The 25,760-nt window shown below is 41.5% G+C and overlaps 1 protein-coding gene across 2 annotated transcripts in view; it reads right to left on the bottom strand.

The window, feature by feature from the left end:
* LOC133475290 (transducin-like enhancer protein 1) overlaps positions 1 to 12,467 on the bottom strand; it is a 31,377-nt gene extending 18,910 nt beyond the window's left edge. The window contains exons 1-5 of one of the 2 annotated variants that reach the window (XM_061767917.1): positions 11,778 to 12,467; positions 10,771 to 10,830; positions 10,544 to 10,644; positions 7,350 to 7,413; positions 4,979 to 5,023 (exon numbers count right to left, since the gene is read on the bottom strand). In XM_061767917.1, coding sequence (XP_061623901.1) covers positions 4,979 to 5,023; positions 7,350 to 7,413; positions 10,544 to 10,644; positions 10,771 to 10,830; positions 11,778 to 11,801 — 294 coding nt within the window. In that variant the 5' untranslated portion in view covers positions 11,802 to 12,467. The remainder of the gene's footprint in view (positions 1 to 4,978; positions 5,024 to 7,349; positions 7,414 to 10,543; positions 10,645 to 10,770; positions 10,831 to 11,777) is intronic. The other variant, XM_061767918.1, reaches the window with a different exon arrangement.
* Between the last annotated feature and the right edge of the window lie 13,293 nt (positions 12,468 to 25,760).

Genomic DNA, 25,760 nt, shown 5'->3' with positions numbered 1-25,760 from the left:
ATCTCTCGTGATTGGTCAGTTTTAGTCACATGCTGTGATGACGTACCAGCGTGCCTATGGGCTCCACATACCATCTAGGTCGCCACCTTCTCGATGGATTTTGCAGCATAAGCCTTGAGGCTTCTTTATACTCGTGCGGACGGCGATCAAGCTGACATCACTGCGGCTGTCCCACGCGTAGTTTGCCTTTATACTCGAGCGCAACCCATGCGCGCTGTTTTGAAAGAGTGCTGCAGTTCTCCTCCAAGTCGGGGGTGTTGCTACGGCTGGTATTGGATAGGACACCACAAGGTGGAGTTTCCTCTCATTTTTGCCATTTCCGGTAGCCGTTTTTACTTTCCTTTCAGTAACAAGGAACAAAGCAACAACAATGGCGACCGCAACAGAACAAATGGACCTAGATGATCAGATGATGCGTTTAATTATGCTGCAAAATCGATCGAGAAGGCGGCGCCGTAGATGGTATGTAGAACCAATGGGCACGCTGGTACGTCATCACAGCATGTGACTAAAACGGACCACTCACGAGAGATGATCTCCACGGCGTTCGACGCGCAGCAACTGTTTTTGTCGGGTGTGCGGCACGCTACGCAGAGGTGCTGTGCGCGGCAATTCGTCAGTCACGTGATGCAATGCGGGCGTTGTCGGCCGCGCGACCGCTGGAGTATAAAGAGGCCTTTAAGGGCCGATGCATCAGAGAAGAGACTGAGGATAAACTTTGTGGAATTTTCTGGAAAAAAAAAAAAAAAAAAAAACATGGAATGCGCTATTGAAACAGATCTAAAATCTTTAACAACAAATACATTCAGGAAATAAAACAAGTGATTACTAAAGTAGATGACTTATTCTACTGCCTACAATGCTCTTCTCACAAATGTTCCATTTGCGATATCTAAGTCGCGTTTTTTTAGGGTAAGTTTTTTTTGACATGTCACAGTAATTTTGACAAATCTGATTTTACGGCCCATACAAGCTTATTGGTAGATATTTTTAACTGACACTCGTCAGCCAATCGAAGAACTAGTTTTCAGTTAATGTTCATATAGTGAAGAGAGAACAGAAGCTGTTGGTTTTATGGTCTATATTTATAGCCTACATGTGTTTTTTTAATACAAATATTTCCTGTATACATGACTTTATTACTGAGTTAACATAGGTTAATGGTACACTACACTGGATTCCGGCTTAACCTCGTGCAAATTCAGGTTACGCTGCAACCGTAGGAACAGAACTCCAGAGTAAACAGAGGACTCACTGTTCTAAAACCCGACCACCTTAGTTGCGGGAAACTCCAAAATACATGGCACGGTGAACACATAATTCAGAAAGAGACACACACACACAAACACGCACACACGGATACCAAAAACATCTGTATTTACTGACTGCTCATAAGGAGACTAAGGGCTGATGCAGCAAAGAGGAGACTATGAGTATAATACTACAGGGCTAAGGAACAGCAACAGGGTAACCTCTGGTTAGCATGTTTTTCACTACTTTTACCATGTTTAAGTGGACTTACAAAGGACATAACAAACGCATAAAACGCATTTCATTGGTTGTTCATATATGCAGTGATGACAGCACATTGAGGCAAATACAGTTAAAGATGGCGTTCCGTTCCGAAGGTGACGTGTGGTGACATACAGTAACCTGAATTTGTACGCAAGTCGGAACACACTGAACTCACAGACCTGAGCTAACGCAGGAATGAAGTCATAAAATCAAATGAAAAACCAAAAGTCACCGATCTGGAATTCTTCTGCTGCACACAGACCTCTTACGCCGCTGCGCAAAAGTAATTTGTTACGTGTCAGAGCATTTACACTCACATTGACACATATGAACAATTTAGTGTCTTCAACTAACATGCATGTTTTTGACTGTTAGGCGGATGGGCTGACCACTATTTTCACCATGCTGCCACTTCGACAAACAAACAAACAAAAATGTATAGCCACCTCCACCTTTCGGAGCGTATTTGGATGTTATAACAACACAAGGACATGCATATCGGCTCACCAAAGCCCTAACCCCGCCACCATTCAGCCAATTATGCACTTGGGTGAGCTAAATAAAGTGTGAGCCTTCTCAGGACAACCTCTGAACTACGCTAAATGATTTATCTGCAAACTGAGCTGGAGCTTTATAAAAAAGAAAAAAAAAAGAAAAAGGGAGTTGAGGGAGAGGGGGGGGGGGGCAAATAATATGAGTCAAACAGGATCAGGTAATTAAGTGAGAAAGGAGGCAGAGGTGATGAATACAGGTGAGTCACTTTGAACCACGTCATGTTAACGCTAGATTAAAGTAAATAATTGACAATTAATGGGAAATTAAAGACGATTACGGGCTTGTTTGCCAAATCTTTCTTGATGTGGTTAGCAGCAGGAACAATCAACAGACATCAATTGACAACATGACGCTGCTTGGGTGGTGCAAATACCAGCCTGTTATGCATTTACACTGGGTATACAAAGCAGTTTAAATAAGTTTTGAACAGGGGAATTGCTAAGTCTTCCCTTTTCTGCAGTTTAGAGTAACGCTGTTCTGTATAAACAACACCGACAAGGAATAGAGGAGGCAAAGTTGACCCGGCAAGTTAGCATGAAGAACCCCTTTTAAACTGCATGTAAAAGCTGTCTTTTTCCCTCCGATTTTATGCATCACTGCTTAGCATAAATGGCACCAACACCAAGGAACATGGGGACATATTTGCCTTGCAAGTTTCTGGCTTTGGAGGGACTATTAGAAGACCCTTTCCATTTGTCTGCCTTCAGAGAAAAGAAGCCCCATACAAAATATATTGTGAAAGTATTTTTTTCCACCCATGTTTAGTAAATGGCACCGACACAGAACGGGGGGCAAACTAGACATGGCAAGTTCTAACGTCCGGGGTTATATCAGATTACACTGCATGTGAAAGCCTTATTTTTCTGCATTGCAGGGTATTCAGTAATGGCGGGACCGGAGGGCCTTCCCTCAGTTCTCTGTAGAAGGCAAAGGCAGCTGTATGATCTCCTGTTTGGGTTCTGATGCAGCAATTTTGAAGGCTCTCTGTGTGATAGAGGCTATAAACAACAGCCCCCCCCCCCCCCCCCAGCCTCCGAGAACAGCTTGCAAGCTGCTGACCTCGGCATGCTGTAAATCAGTCTTACGGCTAATTGGCGGCGTGTCTCCAAAGCTCAGAAAGCGCTAATTTTAGGCTGACTATACCTGTAAGGCCATTCTCAGAAACCCGTACTGCGGACCTATAATTAGCCTCGTATCACGGCTCCCCAGATTAGGCCGTCTGCGAATAGTCTCACTAAAGACTATCAGGGCATCTTAACTTAATGAGGATCAAACAAACCGGGTTACCTGCATTCCCTCATATAAAGCAATATTGTGCAGGACGAAACATGTGCACCACATGATTCTAATAGTCACAGGAAGTCTAGCTGGAGCCGGTATTGAACAGATATTTTGTAAAGAAAGGAAATTTATTGAGATCTTCAGTAACTGCTGCCAGGCATTTCAGTCCGTCTGTTTGTGCTGTTTACCAAGAAGGACCAGAGAGGGAAGTTTGCAACTGGAAAACTCATTCATCCAATTCCTAAAATGCTTGTCCACACCAGCTGACTTTGGGCTAGAGGCAAATAACGATTCACACTCACATAAAAACCCATAGACAATTTAGAGTCGTCAATTAACTTGTTTTTGGGGTGTGGGAGGAAGCCGGAGTACCTGGAAAAAGCACACACAAGCACAGGGAGAACATGCCAAACTCCACGTAAGAGGGTCCGAACTGAGATTTAGACCCGGGCCTTCTTGACTGTTAGGCAGACATGCCAACCACTAGTTCGCCGTGCTGCTCTAATTGGAACAAAATTATTTAATCTCCAACCGATCTCAATGAGGAATTATGTTTTGAAGTTCGACCGGCGGGGCACCATACTACCCTAACGAGGAACAGACATCCGGTTACACACACACACACACATTTAATTGGAATGATACAGCATCAACACACACACACACACACACACACACGTCTCAGCAGGGGGTAGTTTGTTTGACTGTATCCCCCACGCCGCACGCCTACAGAAGCTTGTTGCTCTGACAACTAAAACCCCAAGCTAATGACCTCCCCTGGAGCAGTGTGTGCGTGTGCACGTGTGTGTGTATGATAGGAAGAAATGCATCTTCCTTCGTCAAAAAGAAGGAACAGAACTTCACATGGACATGAAATGAAAGCGGAGCCGGCAAGAAAGGAGGTTTGTGTGTGCTAGTGTGTGTGGTGGGGGATGTAGAAGGGCTCACCAAAGAATGGCGAGAAGTTGAGGTGCAAAACCGAAGAAAAGCCCTCGAGGAGGATAAGGAACAGGGAGGAGAAGACAAGAGGAAGGTGAGAATCTTCAGTGAAGCAGCCCTGGCCAATCCGCCTCCAATTTCCTCAGGCCTGACTGATCGATAGCTTGGGTAATTACTGCTAAACGCTGCGAGCTTCGCAACACTCCGTTGGGGAACCGTGTGTGCGCAAACGTCCCTCTCCTCATGATTGCGTCTGCGTACTTCACCATTAAGCCTTTTGTTTCTCAGCTTTTTTGGCGGAACAAACGTCCGCAAGGGGCCCATTTGGCACATCAGCCTTCCCAAGGTTTGCGTCAAAGCACACTTCTTTGCCTGCAAAAAGTGGAGGTTGGGTTCTCTAACTCGGCTGATGATCGATTTCTGCCCCACGCCCCCACCCCACACCCCTTCCTTCCCACAGCCCCTCCCTTCTAATGTAATAAAGCAGGCCGCTCCCCTAGACAGCTCCAATCAATCTACAGAGCCATTCATCCTGCCTCCGGGCTCAGCCGGCCGACCCTAACCGGGGAATTGGAGACAGAGCTCCATCGATCACGGATAAACACGCCTGCGTGCAGACACACACAGGCACATAAACATACAAGGTAACCGGTAAGGAGCGCACATACACAAACACAAAATACCATACCTGTTTGTGCATTTCGATGTTGAGGCCGTAAGACATCTCGTAGTACTGCAAAGGACAGAAAGCGCACTGGTTATATTACGCCACCAATGAGCCTCTCGTTACTTGTAATGCAATTACAGTTCAAGTTGTAAAAGTGTTTTTTGTAATTGGACGGGTAGAAAACAAACATTTCCTTTTCCCAACTAAGCCGTTGCTTTAGACAAAACACCGTATGTCCTCCATTGTTTGTTTACTGTGTCACACTGCTTCCCAGGAACACAACCCATGTGAAAACACAACCCAGATCAGAGTTTGCCATTCTAAATCTGAACCTAAGTGGAAGCACTGGCTAAATACAGCAGATCCAATTGTTACTTTCTATCCAGTAAAGGACTCAGGACTGATGAGAAACTCTCAGGCAAACATGGACGCAGAGGCTGTTTACACATCTGAAGTGGAAACGGATCAAATCTGTGTTGCTTTGGTGCCTGAAAGGTTTTTGGTAACGACAGTATCACTGTTTCCTGCTAAAAACTGATCTGTGAACGTGAAAAACACGGCCATGCAGGTTGAGAGGCCATTTACGCGAAAAGGATTGTAACTTAAAGGGGAACCAACTTATGGAAATTGACATTTTATTGTTTCGATATCAATAGTCTCTGGAGTGCCTGGCCACCCATCAAGTATTGGGGAAAAAAATAAATTAAAAAATGAAATTTTTCTCTGTCTGTTTCTGAAAATCTGCCCAGCTGCAGTACTTACACTGCCTGAAAAACTAACATCATAGCCATAAGAGGGGAAACAAATATATTTATTATATATAATATTATTTTCACGACCATAAGGCGCACTTAAAAGTCTTAAATTTTCTCCAAAATGGACGGGGCGCCTTATAATGCGGCACGGCTTATGTGTGCACAGAGTTCCAAAATCTGTAAATGTTTTTGTGTGACTTTGACGAGCGCTCCGCTTGACTGACTGGGAGCATTTCCTGCCGACATGCTGCTTATATAGAGGAAAGGCGGACGTGACTGAGGACAGCATGCGGACGTTAAAGGGGGAAGGGTGCGCGGGAAGGAGGACGCTAAAGGCACGCCCCCAGTAGGTATATAGCATGTGCATTGTGCAAAACAACATCCGTTTGGCTAAGGACCCCCAGAAATTGCACCTACGAAGAGACACGCTTACGAAGCACAGTTTAAACTGCAAGCTATCAGTTACGCGGAGGAACATGGGAATCGAGCAGCCGCGAGAGAATTCAAGCTCAACGAATGCGTGGTTCGCAAGTGGAGGAAGCAGGAAGACGAGCTTCGCCAAGTCAAGAAGAGGAAGCTGAGTTTCCGCGGAAACAAGACGAGGTGGCCCGAGTTGGAAGACCAACCCGAGCAATGGATTAATTAGCAAAGAACAGCCGGGAGAAGCGTCTCTACAGTCACCATTCGACTGAGTGCAATAACTCGGAGCTTGCCATCATTCCGGGAGGCTTGACGAAGGAACTCCAACCGCTGGACATCGGTGTAATCAGGGCGTTCAAAGTGAAGTTGCGAGCGGCGTGGGAGCGACGGATGACAGATGGCGAACACAGCTTTAGTAAGACTGGGAGGCAGTGGCGGGCGAGTTACGCCACAATTTGTGAATGGATTGTGGATGCTTGGGCTAACGTGTATGCTTGCATCATTTCTGAGGAGCCGCACGGCAACGAGACCGAATCCAACAATGACGAGAGGGAACCTGGCGTGTTTGATGGAGAACTTGCCCAGCTGTTCATTTCGGATACAGAAGATGAGGACTTTGATGGATTTGTGGATGACGACTGATCAAAAAATAACATGAGTACATTGTTAAATACTTCAATAAAGTACAACCAAACTCAGTTTTGCTCCCGCTGACTTTTTAAAAACATTGTTTTAGCGTGCATGCATGCTACCGTATGTTTTAAGCTAGCGTATGTTTGACCATGCCTGCGCCCAATAATACGGTGCACCTTATGTATGTGTTAAATACAGGTATAGACCCAGTAACTGAGACTGCGCCTTTTAATACGGTGCGCCTTATGGTCGTGAAAAAAACGGTATATATTTTGGCTAAAGCATGCCACAAACATGTTATTAACACACCTGGGAATTGTTTTGAAGTGTGCAAAAAAAATAATCTGTGATCTCTCTCATTTAATAACCAGTAGTTAGACAAGAAAGCCTTTTATAATAATCGCATAGGCTTCCTGTTCTTCTGGTGTGAACACGCACACAAAGAGTCGTCGCTTCAGGCGAGATGAAAGTTCAGCCAGATCAGAACACACAGAGGGCTGATGAGGACATCATTTTTTCTCAATGGCACTTATGTTTGAGAACAACAACAACAACAACGACAACAAAATGTAAATGGATCTCACCATGACATAGTGTCTCTGCATCTCCGTCTTTTCACCGGCCAGCTTCTCACACTCCAGTTTAAGACTGAAACGCACAAAACTTACAAGTTGTCACAATGAAAGGCGCCTTGGGATTCTTACAACAGGATTAACGTGCAAAATGTAGCTCTGTTTTTAACACAGTCTAAACCTCCCAAGTCAAATGCCGGAATAGTGGTATAACTCCATGTTCAACCAACTTGTTATGGAAATATGCCTTCAAAGCTTAGCGTTCAGCCCATCATCATGTTACAAGTGAGACGTCAGCTCAGTCAGCAACCAATGGATTGTGCACAGTGTTTAAAATGTCTTTTTTTATTTTATTTTTTTTTTTTAATAAATGGCACCACACAATGGCACCAGGTATGGCAAAGAGGAAAAGTGTCATGAAAACCATAGAACAAGAAATGGAACTTATCATCACCCAGTAAAGTTGTTTGGCTGGACGTAAATACAGTCGCAAGTAGCTGAAAGCAAACTGGCTAATGGCGCAATCACATTGTTACGTGTCTGTCAGGCAACTTCAAAGGATTTCAAGTATTTGCGCCCCCTAACCCATAGACGTGTAGCATTCCATAAGGCTAGTTTTGACCCTTTGGGGGCACCATACTTAGAATAAGTGTCAAAAAAAGCATCACATTTTTCCTGTAAATTCACAAGATCCTTAGTTTACAGAGTTCTGATCCTATGGCAGCCACGTAACACACATTTATAAGCAAGTCTGAAACCGCCATAGCCTATCACTAACCTACACCAAAGTCATAACTACATTAAATATTTGTATTAAAAAGACAGATTTTTGCCATGTTTGTCAGTATTCTTGCCTTTATAATATATTTTTGTAATTTCGTCAGGTTTATTACCCGTTTTTTTTTCAAATTGTGAAAGTTTTGTCATTTGTCTTTTTTTTTGGCCTAGTTTTTGTCATTATGCAACCCAAATTTGCATGTCATTCATAATACGCTGTAGTCAATCACCAATCTATGCTAAAGCAATAGTAAAATCATGATTAGCGTAAATATTTGTATGGAAAACATTTCAAGGCCATGAATATAAAACATTCAAATGAAAAACGGTAACCAAGCATGCCTTGATGACATGTTTTCACGTTGTACCTGTGAATATTCTCATGCATCCAGGTCATTTCATTTTCAGGGCATTGAATCGATCGCAACTGGACTGTTGGCCTCTCATCCATGCAGGCTTTGTCAGTTCACGCAACAAGGCAAGTTTTCACGTCGCAGTGCAAACTAGTTCATCGCACGCCATATGTAATGATGAAATGTCGCATGTCGGTACCGTTGTACACCGAAGACCCTCCGTACAGTTAGTCAAGACGGTTTGAGACTTAATTCCCTTAACTGTGTGTTATTTCCTACGGGATTTTTTTTTTTTTAAACTTGGAATTCAACAGCCGTTATGGAACAGAAAGTGTTCGACCTTGGAGGTTGCACTGTATAATTGTCTATTTTTAACATTTACAGATGCGCGGATTGTGTCTGAAGTCTCACAATCCCTCTGTTGGATTAAAAAGAAGTCCTCGCAAAACAATCGAGCAATTTGCGGTTTCTCTGGCGGTTTTCCCTGACAGTAGATAATAAGATGAGCAAAGAATGCGAACGTCTAATCTCGCTTTTTTTTTGTTTGTTTACTCCCTGATTAAAGCGCCCGCAAGTCGCCGGAGAAACCCTACATCTTCTGTTGAAACAGAGAACATGACTCGTCCTGTTGAGCTGTGACAACAGTGGTGTATTTGCTTGTAGGCTGTTTGTATGCGTTTGCACATAAGCGCAGCTCACCTTTGGAAACCACCCTAGCACAAATACATTAACGCAAAAGAGACACACATGTCACCGGAGGAAAATAAGGAGTGATTTACAAAAGCCCACACGCCAGCCATCACCGCAACTCGGACCTACCGCAGTGTCAGGGGAGAAAAAAATAAATAAATAAAATTAAAACAAAAACAGCCCGGATAGCTGAGTGTGCCACACGCTCTCATGAACCTGATCCGTGTTTATGGGTGAGTCTGAGGCCAGTTTGTTATGCTAACAGGGGTGACTGCGGCTGGAGGGGAATTGCATTGAGACAAAGGGTGGCCAAAGTATGACCCGCGGGCCATTTCTTTATCCCACACACCGAGCATTTACGATATCAAGAGTTCTGTATTCTTTGTTGCATGAATTTAGCAGCTTTTTCACAAACATTGGTTAATTACAATACCATTTTCTACACTGCTTATCCTCAATAGGGTCGTGGGTATGCTGGAGCCTATCCTGGCTAACTGCGGGCAGGAGGCGGGGTACACCCTGAACTGGTTCCAGCCAGCCAATCGCAGGGCACATATAAACAAACAACCATTCGCACTTACATTCATACCTAGGGACAATTTAGAGTCTTCAATCAACCTACCATGCATGTTTTGGGGATGTGGGAGGAAACCGGAGTGCCCTGAGAAAACCCACGCAGGGACGGGAATAACATGCAAAATCCACACAGGCGAGGCCGGATTTGAATCCGGGTCCTCGGAACTGCGAGGCAGATGTGCTAACCAGTCGCCCACCCTACCACCCAATTACAATATATTCATTTTTACTGATTTTTTTGTAACTCATTCATCTCATTTATTGTAAATAATCAAGTTAAATTTAATCAAATAACTGGTTGAGTAATTACCATGGAATTAATTATAAATAATACTGTTTAAAAATGTTCATGAATTATTATCATTAAAATAAACTACAGTATTTTACATAGATAGTCGACATTTGTAATCAAATATTTGGTTCATTATTTATAATTAAATTATTTATGAATACCATTTTAAAATGAGCATGAATTTGTATTTTATTATAAAAATAAACATTTATTAAACATACACTTAACATTTTTCTCCATCCATCATTTTCAGTCTATCTGAGGTCGGGTCGCAGGGATATTATTATTATTATTATTATTACTACTTTCACCTTTATTATTGTTATAAACACATTTAAATGTACTTTTTATTTACCTGGTCTACAAATGACCTGACTTGTTTGTCTGACTTAAAAAACAAATGGCGCCCTTGAACATAAAGCTTTGCCTAACCCTGGTTTAGATGTTACAGATGACAGTGAGACATTTACCGATTTCTTTTTTTTTTTTTTTTTTTTTTTAAATAAAGTGTTATGTACCTGTGGTATTGGGCCTGCAGGAACTGGAATTCCTCCTTGATGCGGTCCAGGGATTCTGGGATGGTAAATTTAAAGGGCTGACCCGGAGCCTGGTGGGGAGTCTAATACAAACACACACAAACATATTATTATTAACCCCATGCTGCGGACCTCAATGTGCATGGGATCCATTCCAGACTCACACTCATAACCATTTTGTTTTGAACGCTAAGGCAAAGGTGACAAACCTGAGTCACGTGGGCCATAAACGGCCCGCGAGAGCAATTGATGCGGTCCGCCGTGCAATTCTAAAGACAAATAAAACCTCAGAGGAACAGCTTCAAAACAAGTGACCACAATATATAATAGTGTCTTTTTCATCAATTTTGTATGCCCCCCCCATGACTTTGATGACAATGCATTGTGGGTATCTGTATTATCAACAAACTTAGCATTAGTATTCAATGAAATGTGATTGTTGGTATCCCTCTATAGTTGTATTAGCATTAGCAGTCAATGAAATATGGTTTTTGATATCCATTTGTATTAGCAATTTAGCATGAGTGGTCAAAAGGAAATGACTAGTCCAGTCCATCTATTTGTATTAGCAGTTTGGCATTGGCAGTCAATTAAATGCAGTTGTGGCTATTTGTATTAGCAACTGTTCATTAGCAGTCAATAAAATGTGGCTGTTACAATCTGGCTAAGTGTATTAGCAATTAAGCCTTAGTAGTCAATAAAATATGGATATTGCCAGTTATATGTATGTGATTGTTGCTATTTGTAGTAATAACTTAGCATTGGTAGTGAGCAAATGTTTTTTTTTTTTGTATTAGCAATTCAGCATTAGCAGCAATTAATATGGTTGCTATTTGTATGAGCAATTTAGCATTAGCAGACATTGAAATACTGTGTGGTTATTAATCTGAGCAAGTAATTTTAGCAGTTTTGCATTAGCAATGAATTGATTGTGGTTGTGTCTATTTACATTGGCAAATTAGCATTAGCAGTCAATGAAATGTGGTTGTTGCTATTTGTATTAGCAAGTTAGCAGTAGTAGTCAATGAAAAACGCTTGTTGCCAAATATATGTATTCGTAAGTGAGGATTCGCAGTCAATTAAATATGGCTGTTGCCATGTCTAAAAGCAATTTAGTAGTCAATGAAATATGCTTGCTGCCATCTATCTATGTCAGGATGTTACAGGCAGGTGATGAACAGCAAAAGCCACAAAGGGGGGGTTATAGGGGTCTTACCGGGTGTCGCCCCTGGGGGAACATTGTTATCTCCGGACGAGGAGGGGGGGTGTCCTCCCGCTTCCGTCACGATGCCCCCACCTTGAGAGGCACCAAACTCGGAGGAAGGTGGTGGGGGGGCTTGAGGTCGGTGCTGCCGAGGCGGTGCTCCGGTTCACCAAGCCATCCGTCGTCCTTTCCGCCGAAGGACCGACACTTGGGAGCCAAGCAAGCCGTGTAACACGCTTCTCTTCCGGGCGTTTCCAGCCGCCCCCCTTACCCTCCAGCGGCCGGAGGGGCAGCAAATGAGGCAGAAAAGCACGGGGGGAAGCGAGCGGCTCGTTAAGAACCAGCTGAGCAACGGAAAAGCCCTGGGTAGTCACCGCGCTTTTTGTTGTTGCTTTGTGAGGTTTGCTCCTGTGTATTCCGAGTGAAAGAAGAAAGGAAGGAGGAAAAAAAAGTATCCGTCAGTAACAAAATCCTCGCCGAGTTAATTGCTCTGAAGAGCCTCCACTTGACTCACGAGCCGTCCGCCAAATTGTTAATTTTGATATATTTACCTCCCGCTTACTTATGGTGGATACATAACAGCAAAAAAAAAAAAAGAAATACGATGTTGGTTTGGATAGCAACTACTTCCAAAGCGGCGGCGGCCGGAGCAATCGTCCGCCGTCCGCCGTCCGGCTGTAGTTCCCCCTTCAATGGCAACTTTCTCACGCGGTTTCACGCTCCAAGCTAACTGAAACTGGAGGACGGCCCACCGAGGGGCCTCGCCAGCCAATCCGAGGCGCCGCTCCACGTGGGACTCGCGAGGGTGGACCGCGCCTCGGACCAATCGCCTTGTCTCACGCTGGCCCCACCTTGTGGCGGTTGACCTGGGTTGAGCTACGCCGCTGCTGGCCAATGGGAGCGCAGCCTCTCCAGGAGGCGCGAGGAGTAGGGCGGGCAGGGAGAAGCTGTCAATCAAAGTAACGTGGCTCAAACACACGCACGCACACACTAACAGTAAATACTGACTTTCTTAAAACCTTACTAATAAGTGTCAAAACGAATCATCACTCCTATATTTATATCTTTTTTCCCCCTGTTCAAACGGTTAATCTACATTGGTACGAATTCCCTTCCCTAAATCAAATTGTCAGGGTCCCTTGGGAGAAGAGCAGCATCCTCAACTACGAGGTGGAAGAGAAAACATTTCCTTCACCCCTCCATTGGAAAATAATGAACATTAATCTGTTCCAAGGTCAAACTGTCACTATCCGAAAAGCTTTATTGTCTGTGCGGGAAATTTAAGTAACATTTTAAACATTTTTCCTTGTAATATTGGTCTTTTTTTATAGTAACATTTAAAAAGTAAAATTTACCCCCTTCTTCTAGCATTTTATTCCCAATAACAAATCAACCTTTTTTTTATCTCATGAAATTATAACTTTTGTGCCTGTAGTATAACCCCTTTTTCGAATTAAAATTTAACTTGGAAAAAAAACACTTTTATCCGCATTTAGCCCTTTTTTTCTCAGAATAAATATAATTCTTACCTTTTTCTCATTACATTGGTACTATTTTTCTTTTTTCTTATAATATTACTACGTTTTCTCAAAAATATGTTTGTCTTTTTTGAAGAATCTGATTTTTTGAGAACAATTAAAACGTTTCTCAAAATGTATTCTTGTAAAATTACCTCTTTACTATTTTTTTCTTTAAAAAAATACAACTTTATTCTCATAATATGGTTATTTTTTTCCTGAAAATCTTTTGTTTTATGCACAGTTAAAAAAACAACTTTGTTTCATTATTATAAAATTACCACTTTTTCATAATATTGCTACTTTTTATTACTCACGGGAAAAAAAGATTTAGTTCTTGTAAAATTACTCCTTTTTCTTTGAAAAATATTTTTTTCTAGTAAAATTACAAGTTATTATTGCAAGTGAATTTTCTTTTGGAAAATATCTAACTTTATTCTTGTAATATTATCGCTTTTTTAAATGGAAATTTTAATCTTGTAAGTCTACGCATTTTTTTCAAATGATTTTAATATTGTAAGAATACTACTTTTCTCTTTAAAATATATAAATTTAGTGTTGGGATACTATCCTTTTTTTCTAAGAAAATTACAACTTTATTCTTGTAATATTATCCTTTATTCTTAGAAAAAGACTTATTATTGCAGATTAATCTCTTAGTTATATATTTATATATATATATATATATAAATATATATATATTTTATTTTTTATTTTTTTACGGTTTGGCTATTATACTGGCCGGTAAGTGACAAACAACAGACGTGGTAAAAGTCAACAGGTCATCACTGGTGCATATGTGGGTTGTAAAAAAAGGCGAGCCATGTTCCACTTATCCCGTAAGCATTTGGTGTGTAAAAAAAAAAAAAAAAAAGAAAGAAAGAAAGAAAGAAAGAAAGCCCCTCAGGCCGACACCGACCTGTGATTGGCTCGGAAGGGCTCGACCCCTTACCCTCTGACCTCTGCCGCGGCTGATCCAGTGCATATGAGAGACTCCTGACTACGACCAGACGTGACCTTTTTCTCACAGCTCTCACGACAGACACACACACACACACACACACACACAGCGATGACCTGCATGTGAAGCTAATGTTAGCATGCGTGTGAAGCTAATGTTAGCATGCGTGCATGTGCATCCGTTATCCCATTTTGTCTCTCTAGGTGTTCCCTAAGCGGAACAAGCTGATTTACTTGTAACGTTATACGCTTGTAACTATTTGCTGCATTGCAAGGCAAAAGTACTTGCACACCGTTTTTGTTTTTGTTTTTCAGTCCACATGCAGTATGTCAAAATACATGCTATAAAATGTGAAAATGTCCACTCTAACATGCAACAAATATAATGCTGCCTTGATTTATGAGTTTAATTCGCTCACTGCCATGCTTGTAACTCAAAATACTTGTATCTCAAAACATCTTTCCACATTGAACTGAATGGAAAGGCCAATAATCTGTTCCACCCCCACAAAAAACACCAACAACATTTTTGTTTAATAAGAAAAATAGCACTCTACAGTATTGTACTTTATAAAAACATACAGTAGCAAGATAATTGACGAGAATATAAATAATTAAACAGTTTGTGCATTATGATTTTCATGCTTGAATAAGAAGAGTTTCACAACTAAGTGACTGAGTAAGCTGCAGTAAAATGTTTCATTTTTCGCTGAGGATAAAGATGTCATGGCTGTGAATATTGCTATTTTGTCTGTCTACATGCATTGTAGGACCATTTGTTTTTAAATATCCGTTGATTAATGGGTTATAACTACCACAACATTGATGCTAGTTCCATTAACCCATTTATGGCATTGTTCATTGTGTGTTAGCATTGGGACTTTCGTAAATTACGTAGTTTAGCGCTAGTAGCTTCAATGTTTGCTCTTAACTCAAGACAAAAGATCGAGCGGGTGATGGATCGTATTTCTTGAAAAACGTACAAGTCGCGGTAGCACAGTACACGAAAACAAAAATGGGCTCAGCGGTTGTGAACTATACCACCTATGAACTAAAGTGATTGAACTTAGTACCTGATTTTTTTTTCCAGATGGGGAAAAGATGGGCTTTTATTTGAGACTGGCATTTATTTGGACACTTTCTGAGAGACTGTTCATGTGATTCAATTGGTGTCACTGTTTTGGTTAGCAGAAGAGCAGTTAACGCGTGAATGTCCCCGTGTGAGCATTAGGCACTCAGATAATTCACTTACCACTCGTTATTTTCTCGACGTTTGTGAGCGATGCACTTGGTCACCCGTGGCTCACGGGCCGCAGGTTGACCACCGGTGATGTAAGCCATTCACGGTTCGCTCCAAGTCTTAATCCTGTAATCTTAATCGTATTGTACTTACCTCTCAGATCATTAACGCTTTAACTAAATGTGTTGCTCAGCTGACCTTAAAGGGAGACCGTAGAAATGTCTTTAGCTACATAACGTCCACTAACCCAGAGACCTCGTGATTCACACTTGACTACTTTATTATTTCACAAGGTCTAGTTACATGGCTTTAAGTGAGCTGGGTGCCAAAAACGAAATGTCATATAAAGATAATGCCTTGTAATAATATTATGACCACAGAATGCTTATTCTAAAGTTACTGCGCAGACCACCATGTCCAAAGTTCAACTGGAGTTTCTGCGCTTAATATACCACAAGTGAACGTTTGCTTTAAGATATCGCGCCATACGGACACATCACACCATCTGCCTCCAGTTTCAGTCAAATATGCAGAATGTCACCCCCCAAAAATGTATGCACAATTTAACAGCTGGAAGCTCAAGCGGTCTTTTAGGTTGACTCATGAAGCTATTCATCCATTTTCTATAGTGCTTGTAAATTGTCCTCATTAGAGTTGAGGGTGAGCTGAAAGTCTATCCCAGCTGACTTTATGGCCCCCGGACTGGTTGCCTGTCAATCGCGGGGCACGTCTCGGCAAATAACCATCCACCCATGGACACCCCGCTTAATTTTTCTTTTAATAATTCCCTATATTAATAGTTTCAACCATAAATATACCACAAACTATGATCCCAGAACACTTTCGATATAATTTCCGAAACTATTTTACAACATTGCATGTACATGCACATGCAGCGAAGACTCTCCGTACCTTCCATTAACAACCCAGGCTAAACTCAGCTCCTCCCTGACATAAATACAATGTTAGTCTCCCAGTGGCGTATCCTCACTTCAACATACTTCCTTGACACCAATTTGTAGTTTCCTCGAACCCACTGCTTTGTCGCCACCTTGTGGCACCTGAGAGAAAATAGTTGAGTATTTGTGTGAACAGCTGAAGATAGGTTCCACAGGAAAAAAAAAGAGCTAATAGGCAATCCACTTGAAACCCTTTTAAAGCAACCATTGCAACGAAAAGCTTGATTCCAGCGAGACAGTCACTACACTGTACTGTGTCGCGAACAAGCTCGCACAATTTCCTTAACAAATAGCTCATCCCCTTTATTCATTCCAGGAGTGTCTCGTTCTTTGGAGTCATTTGTTTTGGAGTGAGAGAAGCACACAATTAGCCCCTGCTTTGGATAAGGGACAAGTAGCCGTACGAGCCTCATTTGGTTTGCAAATGATGCCTCCCATTTCGTTGTGATTTAGCGGGCTGAAAAACAAACGGCGGGGGGTTTTGTTTGCACAGAGGAGACGAAGAAGAAGAAGTGTCTGTTTCAGCACTGACCCGCTCATCGGCTCTGGAGTGGACATAAGTGGCTCCAACAGATAATGACTGAACGAGCCGCTTTGCTGAGTGATCCCAGTGTTTGTGTGTGAACTTCTATGCAAACCTGCGTGTACGTCTATGCAAACGTGCGCTTGTATGTGTCAACAGACGGTGATTTGCATGGAGGTTTGAGGCTGAGCCGTCCTATTGTCCTTTGTTGTTTATTTTTATAAATGGACGTCATTTGAATAGCGTCAGCTCCGCCCACTTTCACAACACTTACTTACTGCGTGCATGTGTGAGCGGTCTGACGGGGGCGCTCTTTTCCGTCTGCGTAACAGGAAACCTGAGTGCTTTCGGAAGTTCATGTGCAAACGTAATTACCGCGCCATACAAGCCATGCAGGGAAATTTGCCAGGATGCATTCATTCACCCTTTCTGTGTCAGTGCCATTTATACAGAACAGCCCCCCCCAGATACAACCTCCGGAGATGTAAAATTGCCTGATCATCGTTGTCCCCCCATTCTGTGTCAATGCTGTTTATACATAACAGCAACCTAGTAAATAAGGGTTTTCCAAGCAGTGTAAAAAGGGTTTCTGATATTCTGCCCGAAGGCAGACATTTCTGAAATAAACGTGGTAGAATGCAAGCTTTTACAGGGAATCTAAAAAGAGCTTGTGATACTGGCCACGATGTAGAAAATTGCCAGGTAGGCTTCACAGCCCAATTCCATGTCAGTGCCATTTTTACCATTTATAAGGAAAAAAAAAAAAGGTGGTTTAAAGCGGGCTTCTCATACTACCCTGAAAGCGGAAAATTGACAGTTCCACTCTGTCCTTCAAGCCTCTGTCAGTGTTTTAGAAAAATGCAGAAATACTGGCTTTTATGCCAGATAAACTTCACAGAGCAATTCTGTGTCGGTGTCTGATGCAAAGAAAAGATGGAGGAATGCTGGTTATTACAGGACAAGGGCATTCTAATACTACTCCCAATGGCCAAAATTTGATGCTGTTGACATTTTGATTGAAATGGCTTAAGTAGGTTCGAAGTGACGTTTCCACTTTTAACCATTTCCGCTGAGCTGTAAAGTGCAGCTTCGTTCCTCAAGCGATATGAAATCTTTTTGCGTTTCTGTTGTCAAAAGTTGCTGGTGCCAAAAGTGCAGGATGCTAAGCGTTTTATTTTAACACATCAACTAGAACAAAGTATAATGGATTGAGCTGTATTTTGTCATGTTCATTGTATTCTTCAGGTAATACACCTTTAATGGTACCAAGCAGTAAAATGAATTAGAAATTAAAGACTGTATAAGTACGAAGAGAGAGAAATTGTATTCAAGGGGGAAAGTCGTTGGTAGAAGATCGTGGTGATTATCATAATGCAACGAAGCATAAGTGTTATTTTTCCCAACCCCTATTCCATGGTAAATTTTGTCAGATCTTATCTCACGACAATTTGGAATGCGTGACCTTAAATAATAAGTCAAATGCTTTACTTTATTTTTCTTATCTTAGGCTGTGACTAATGTAATTGTGATTTCATCCCCACAGAGAAAGTGCGTTAAAAGAATTTCAAGGAATGTGATGGTGGATCATAATTTTTTATGACACTTTATTTCCATGTGAGCGAAGCGATATCGAACAGTTTGAGATTGGTTGAAAAAAAAAATTATTCCAAAGACAACGGCAGATGTTTTAAGCACATTTTACTGTTAAGTAATGTGAGCCAAACAAGTTTCCAGGAAGGAAAAAAAAACCCCACGTGGTTTATATCACATGAAAACAATCCATCATGGATGGATAATTTAGCAGGTAATATCGAGGGATTTTTAAATACTTTCTTTTAATACTTTTTAAAAATTCAATCAGATATGGGATATGTACTTTTTACACTTAAAATATACTTCCGATAATTTAAACAACAGTAAGTTATGATAACTTTTTAACGCTTTTAAAGTGATTTTAGATTTATTGTTTAATTCTTTTTTGGAAATACTTAAAAATACTTCATTCGTGGGGATTTTTTTAAATATGTACTTTTGAACACAAAAAGTACATACAATATTATATTTAAAAAATGATATTTCTTTTTTTATTAACATATCATAATTCTTTACAATACTAGCATTTAAAACTATTTTAATACTTTAAAAATATTTGTTTAAATACTTTAATACTGACTATTTGATACTTAAAAATCCTTTTAAATACGTTGAAATATGTTGGCGTACATTTAATATGTAAATGTTTGTATACTTTCAATAACTATTTTTTCAATAATTTAAAAAAATATTTCACCTATGGGGATTTTATTTTAATATGAAGATTCTTTTTTAAAATTTATATATATATCTATTTTTTTTTTAAACTTTTAAAATACTTTAGTACGAGGATTTCATTCATTCTGTTTGGAAAACCCCCCGATACTTATTCTTATAAATATTGATACTGATAGGGGAGAAGGCTACGGTCTCAGGCAAGTATCAGATCCCATAGCTATGCGAAACCATCTTTTTTGGCACGGGTCGGAGCTGCGGCGTGGTGCTCATTCAATCCCAGCGTGCTGAGAGTTCTTGTATAATTTATGAGAGTGCATTAAACAGCCTCGCACCGGGCAGCCGATCATGTAAACAGATCAGGGCTTTTACAGGCAGCTCACCGGCTGTTTAAACAGCCGAGAGGAAGAGGGGAGAAGGAGGGAAATTAAAACGTTAAATGGGAAACACGTGTGTGCGTGTGTGTTGGTTTTGCAAGAAGTCGACTAGGAAGTGACACAGTGTGGAGCTCAAGTACACATCTAAAAAAAAAGGGGCCTAACACATCTAATCACTCACACATACATACACACACACACACACACACAAAACCACAAAACCTGACTTTGATCTGGTCCAGCTGTGAACGTATCAAAGGCAACACGTGGAGCAGAACCGCTGCACACACCATCAAGTCCAGATGGAGCCCGCTGGCCGCTTTTCTGACTTGATATATTTCTCCTGATATGACATATCCCCCCCCCCCCCCCCCACCCCCAAATTCTCTGTTTTATTTGGAAAAAGCCCAGTGGGCTGCGCACGTTGGTCAAATCATTGTGAAAACCACGCTGCACTGAACGCATCACTCACTCACACACACACACACACACACACACAAAACAACAACAGTGGAAGGTAATGAGGATCTCCGGTATTTACTTCTCAGCCTTTTTTGGCCACAATAGGGAAACAAATTTGATCCCAAAGGGTACTAAGGGCCGCTGAAGCAAAGTGGACAGATTGGTGGAGTCAAATATGGTTATGCTCCCATATTTTCTTATTGATGTCATCTCTCGCCGTGTACCCTCAAATCTTACACCAAGAAGCTTGTGGACCAATTGACCAATAATTGAAAATTCATGCCATGGAGAGACCCTTTTCAAATATATTTTATTCATAGACTTACACGTTCGTTCCACATGCTTTCAACTTATTAAAACACATTCAAAATTGTTTAAACACATATTAGCGCCTGTTCTTACTCGCAGTTTTAAGTGGCAAAGGTGTGCTTGCTTCGTCACTCCCAGTTGAAGTTTACTGTAAAACTAACACAAAAGAGAATTTAATATTGTATATTTAAACACCAAAATGTTCAGTCAAACCATGTCGTTTTGTCTAACAAACACCTGCTAGCATAATGCTAACATATAATGTGAAACAGCATAGACAGGCCAACATAAATGAGCATAGATGTTACGGTAATTATACAACTGCTACTTTAAGGCACATCGAGCAGCAACAACTATTATTCGAGTTTAGTTGGGCACTGCAGAAAATGGCGGCATTTGCAGGCATTGTAAAAGGGACTTCTTATACTACTGCATATCAAAAGGCGGAAACGTGCGAGTCAACTTCGTCTGCCTATTCCATGTCGGTGCCACACAAAAGATTTCTGAAAATGTCAGCTTTTACTTTTTAAAAGGACTTCTGATATACACATAGTGTAGGACCGCACACTTTCTAACCAGATGTATGATACAAATGCTATTTTAACTATAGACAAAATATGTGCATTGATCTGTTTTTTTTTTTTTTATTGAACCAATGTTCATCACAGTATCTTATTATATTTTATGCTCAAATGCATGTATAAAACATCCGCTCTTCAACAAGGGTTTGAACCAAACAACAAAATAACCACATATTGTGATTTTTTTTTTTTTTCCCCAGTGCAAATGGTTCTAGTGCATAAAAATGACGTCGGGTCATTTGGAAGCTGAGATACCACTGTTCAAATTTTCAGAAAGCGGCTTCTGATGCTACATGGTCATCCCCATTTCCGAGTCAGCGCACTCTGGAAAACAGCGGGTTACTATGTTCTCACACATGCAGTTATCATTGTAGACATTCATTGACAGCAGATGTGCGCTGAGCCCCCCAAATAAAAAAAAAATAAAAAACTTTGTGATGGCATTGACAGAGTTGTGTGCGTGTGGAAAAGAACAAGGCCTGCGTCATATCACGAGCACACCAAACCCAATAAATCACTCTAATTGCACGCAAAGCTGTCGTGATGAAGACATCATGTCAACAGATGGAGCTCAGACGCCATGTGCACAAATAAGATTGTTTTGTACTGGACCACAGCGCTCATCATTTTACAAGACAAAACGGCCAAAACGGGAATTCTGCCTTTACAAACTAAGCCATTGGAGCTAAACAAGGTAACAAAATATTCCAAAAAAAAAAAAAAAAAAAGCTCTGGAAGTCTATTTAATTATGTTGAGAAACAAATGATCTTTACCCGTTGAAATGAATGGAAATGCCATCAATCCTCGCTCCAACAACAACAACAACCCAAAAAAAACACCCAAACTTTTTGTACATGTGTTTTTTTTTTTTTTAATAAGCAAAATAGCTCTTTACAATATTTTACTTTATAAAAACATCTCTCATGATCTCCCACGGCGCACTGGTTGGGAATCACTGATCTGAGATGTATGAAAAGCAGAATCTTTCTCCTGGCCTTCCATCGCCTGACCCCTCACCAAAGTCCAAAATCCCAAATGTGGGGGAGTCAGACTTGATAACATGCGCCTTGTTTCTCTCTATTTTCTCTCCCTCCATTACTTTATTCCCTTTGAAGCGCCCCTCTTGTCCTCGCTTTTCATCGCAGAGATGAAACGGAAAATAAAATGGTGGCGGCTCTCAAGCGCACTCAAAGTGTCTTTTATGTTGGGAAAGTCGGTAGAAAAAGTCACCGCTGATGTGTAGCTTCTGCATTTGAGAGTACGACGACGGCTCTTTAAACGCATTCTCTTTGTTCCTGGTGCTTTTTATTATCTTGCTGCACGCTTTTCGCAGTCACCAGGTGTGTGGGATGTTCATTGTTGCGTGTGTACATGTGTGTGTAAAAAGGGGGAACAAAGATATCTCTTCCGAGCAGGGGTGGGCAAAGGACAGCCCACACTATCAATCAGGCCCATCGAGGGCCACTTTGACATTCTTCACCTTTAGTTTACAAAACAAACCCCGATATAGGCTAAGCAATTCAACATTGTTTTTATATATATGTTTGTATTTCTTTAGAAAAGTATTTTAGAATTTTGGGGGGATTTTAGGGGGGGTGGCCCTTGGCCCTGCATCCCACGAGAAAAGAGCCGCCGCGGCAGCATCATCATCACATCTCCACATTCGGAATCAAAACGTGTGTGTGTGTGTGTGTGTGCATTCTCTTCGGCCATGGTGCTAATCCAAGAGAGAGGCTTAGACAGTGACACTCTTGTGTCCCCCCTTGAAGTAATCGCTAATGCCGTTAAATCACAACTGAGCTCCCACATTTACTCAGGATAAAGATAGACACACACACACACACACACACGGTCTTGTAAACATAATTAAGGAGTAATGTAATGGGTTGACCCTCCTGCCTATGTAAGCATACCATTTTAGTTGTGGTGATGGCGGTTATAAGGAAGAGAGTTTAATGCTGCGTTCAAGAGTGCTGGGAACTATTTCACTAGGGGATGAAGAGTGTAAACTAAATACATGGCGGCGTTTAGGAGAACAAATGTGAAATGCACATAACACTCCAAACTTTAAGTCATCTGAGAGACTATCTGTTGTTTCGTTGAGCAACAGACATACTGTATGCAGCATGTACGCACACAACATTGTGGAGCGATCACACGCTAATGTTTACTGGAACACTGATTGTCTTGAAAGAAGCCGTTTCGCATAGCGTCAGATCATCAATAGTGATCAAAGTCCACACTTTAATTCAAGGCGCGTTGGTCAGTGAATGTTGTTTTGGTTGGAAAAAGAGTCCAAATGGGCTCAGAGGTTGTCAACATAATACAACCTCTCCACATAACTTAAGACCTTTTCACACGACGCACTTCTGCAATGTTCCCATATTTATTTGGATGTGCTGACATTGCAGCTTTACAAGGAAGAAACAGTGAGGCTTTTCCCGCTGGTAGATGAGTAGACCGCACCTCGGCAATATCTATTTGTCAAAAAAAAAAAAAAAAAAAGTCCTGGATTTGATTCTTTTAACTCATTCAGTGCCAGCCCTCCCAGTTAACGTGGATATTTGCCTTCTAAAGCCGTCAGTGGCAGTGAATGTGTTAAGGAGGAAGAGGAGACGAGCAGCAGCAAAAAAAAAAAAAAAAAAAAAAAAGGGAATGGGTGAATCCCAAACGAATGGGACACCGCATTTGTTATGTCTCCTTCCCTTTTCTCCATACCGTTTACAGTTACAAGTCTGCCGAAATTGTACAAAAAAAAATAAATAAATCACTCTGTCAAGCCTGTCTCCTATTGGATGCACTTTCTGACATCACCGCAATACCGCTCTCGGATTAAAACATTTTTTAATTCAAGGGCGCGATGCGACATCGTATTCTGTACAGTGTGCAGGGCACTTTTTTTTACAACCTGTGGTAAAATTCCACACTTGAATTCAAGGCGCTTTGGTCGGTGCTGCTGTTTCGTTAAGCACCGGAGGTGAGTCCAGGTGAGCCACTGAAAAATGACTCAATGCATATTTTTCACGATGAACGCTGGTGAAAATCAAGGTTTGGTACCAATTCCATACCATACCAATGGAGTTACCCCACTCTTTAATATTGCTTGACAACATACAGTATTGAATCATCTGAGAAACTGTTGATGTGTCGCTGTTTTGGTTAGCAAAAGAGTTCAAATGGGCTCAGCAAGTAATCTTGTGTTTATTTCGAGCCTTTCTGCAGATCAATTGTAAATCTAGTCGCGCAGCATCGTATGTAATGGCCAACCTCCTATCTGTTCGGGGGTTCTCGGGGGGGTTGAAACCGATAGATTCAACGAGGTCAGATCACGCCGACCTATCAGGATGTTCCGGGAGAAGGTCGCGTGCGCGATGGCAGCGATTAGCCGCAAAACACAAAACCTTCTGGCTTAAACGGGATATTGAGCCATGTGGCAGGCGGGAATTGAAAGCAAAAAGGGGAAGATTCCGTGGCGCACATGGATGAAGAAGAGAGGACAAGACAATTGTTGAGTGCAGTGGTGGATAGAACCGAGTCGCCAAACTTTGGTCCTTTTTTTTTTGGGTAGTGCAATTGACTACTTTTAACTTTTACTCCCTATATTTAAAAACTGTTATTTGTACTCTCTACTCATTACACTGTCAAAATAGGCTTATTACTTTTTTCAACCTCCACAGAAGATGACGCAACGTAAAAAGGACATAAATCGAAAGCGGCGACTTGAAGCAGGCCGCATTGACGACAACAGTAATCGGTTTACTGTGGAGAAGCAACATATTCCCTACTCATGACCTTATTTAGGAGAACTGTTTGAGGTTGTAAGCTCCAAGAATGATTTTCAGCGAAGACAACGAATGGGGATCAAAAAACGGTTGTTTTTGAGATTCCCAGTAATTACATTCCTAGGAATCATTCGTGCCGGCACGGTGGACGGCTGGTTAGCACATCTGCCTCACAGTTCTGCGGACCGGGGTTCAAATGCCGGCCCCGTCTGTCTGGAGTTTGCATGTTCTCCCTGTGCCTGGGTGGGTTTTCACTCCGGTTGCCTCCCACATCCCCAAAACATGCGTGGTAGGTTGATTGAAGACTCTAAATTGCCCGTAGGTGTGAATGTGAGTATGTGCCCTGCGATTGGCTGGCGACCGGTTCAGGGTGTACCCCGCCTCCCGCCCAGAGATAGCTGGGATAGGCTCCAGCAGCCCGCGACCCTAGTGAGGATAAGCGGTAACGAAAACGGATGGATGGATGGATGGATGGATGGATGGATGGATGGAATCATTTGTTTGCTTGCCTGAAAATACAAAAGGACAAACGCTTTAACCGGGGGGCTCTGTCGCTGGTGAGGCTGCTTAAAGGAGCTCGTTCTTGTGTGGGCATCCAAACCCATCATTTCCCATGAAAAAACAATGGAAAAAAATGCTAAAGCTAACATCATTTGTAAACAATACATTTTTTAAAAATCCATTTTTTTTAAAAAACATTTTCAATTATTTTCGAGTGAGTCCTCTGCACCACAATTTAGTTTTTTATTGTATGAGTTTCTTTTGCCCATGCATCACTTCTCTACAAAATGTCTTTGCAATCTGTTGTGCAATTTTTGCACAAAACAAAACTAAGTAACTAACAAATTAAAGCATAACCATCACGCAATATGTCAAATTTGTGGCCTGGGGTAGCAATAAGAACAGCCGCATTGAGTTGAATCGATTCATCATCGCAGAAATTTCCCCTGCCGATGGTCGTCATGCGAGAGAGGTCGCGTAACCGCTTCATGGAAACACAGCCATGAAGGGAAAAA

This window comes from Phyllopteryx taeniolatus, chromosome 3 (assembly GCF_024500385.1).
Source record: "Phyllopteryx taeniolatus isolate TA_2022b chromosome 3, UOR_Ptae_1.2, whole genome shotgun sequence".
NCBI lineage: Eukaryota > Metazoa > Chordata > Actinopteri > Syngnathiformes > Syngnathidae > Phyllopteryx > Phyllopteryx taeniolatus.
This window is presented reverse-complemented; position numbering and strand designations above follow the sequence as displayed.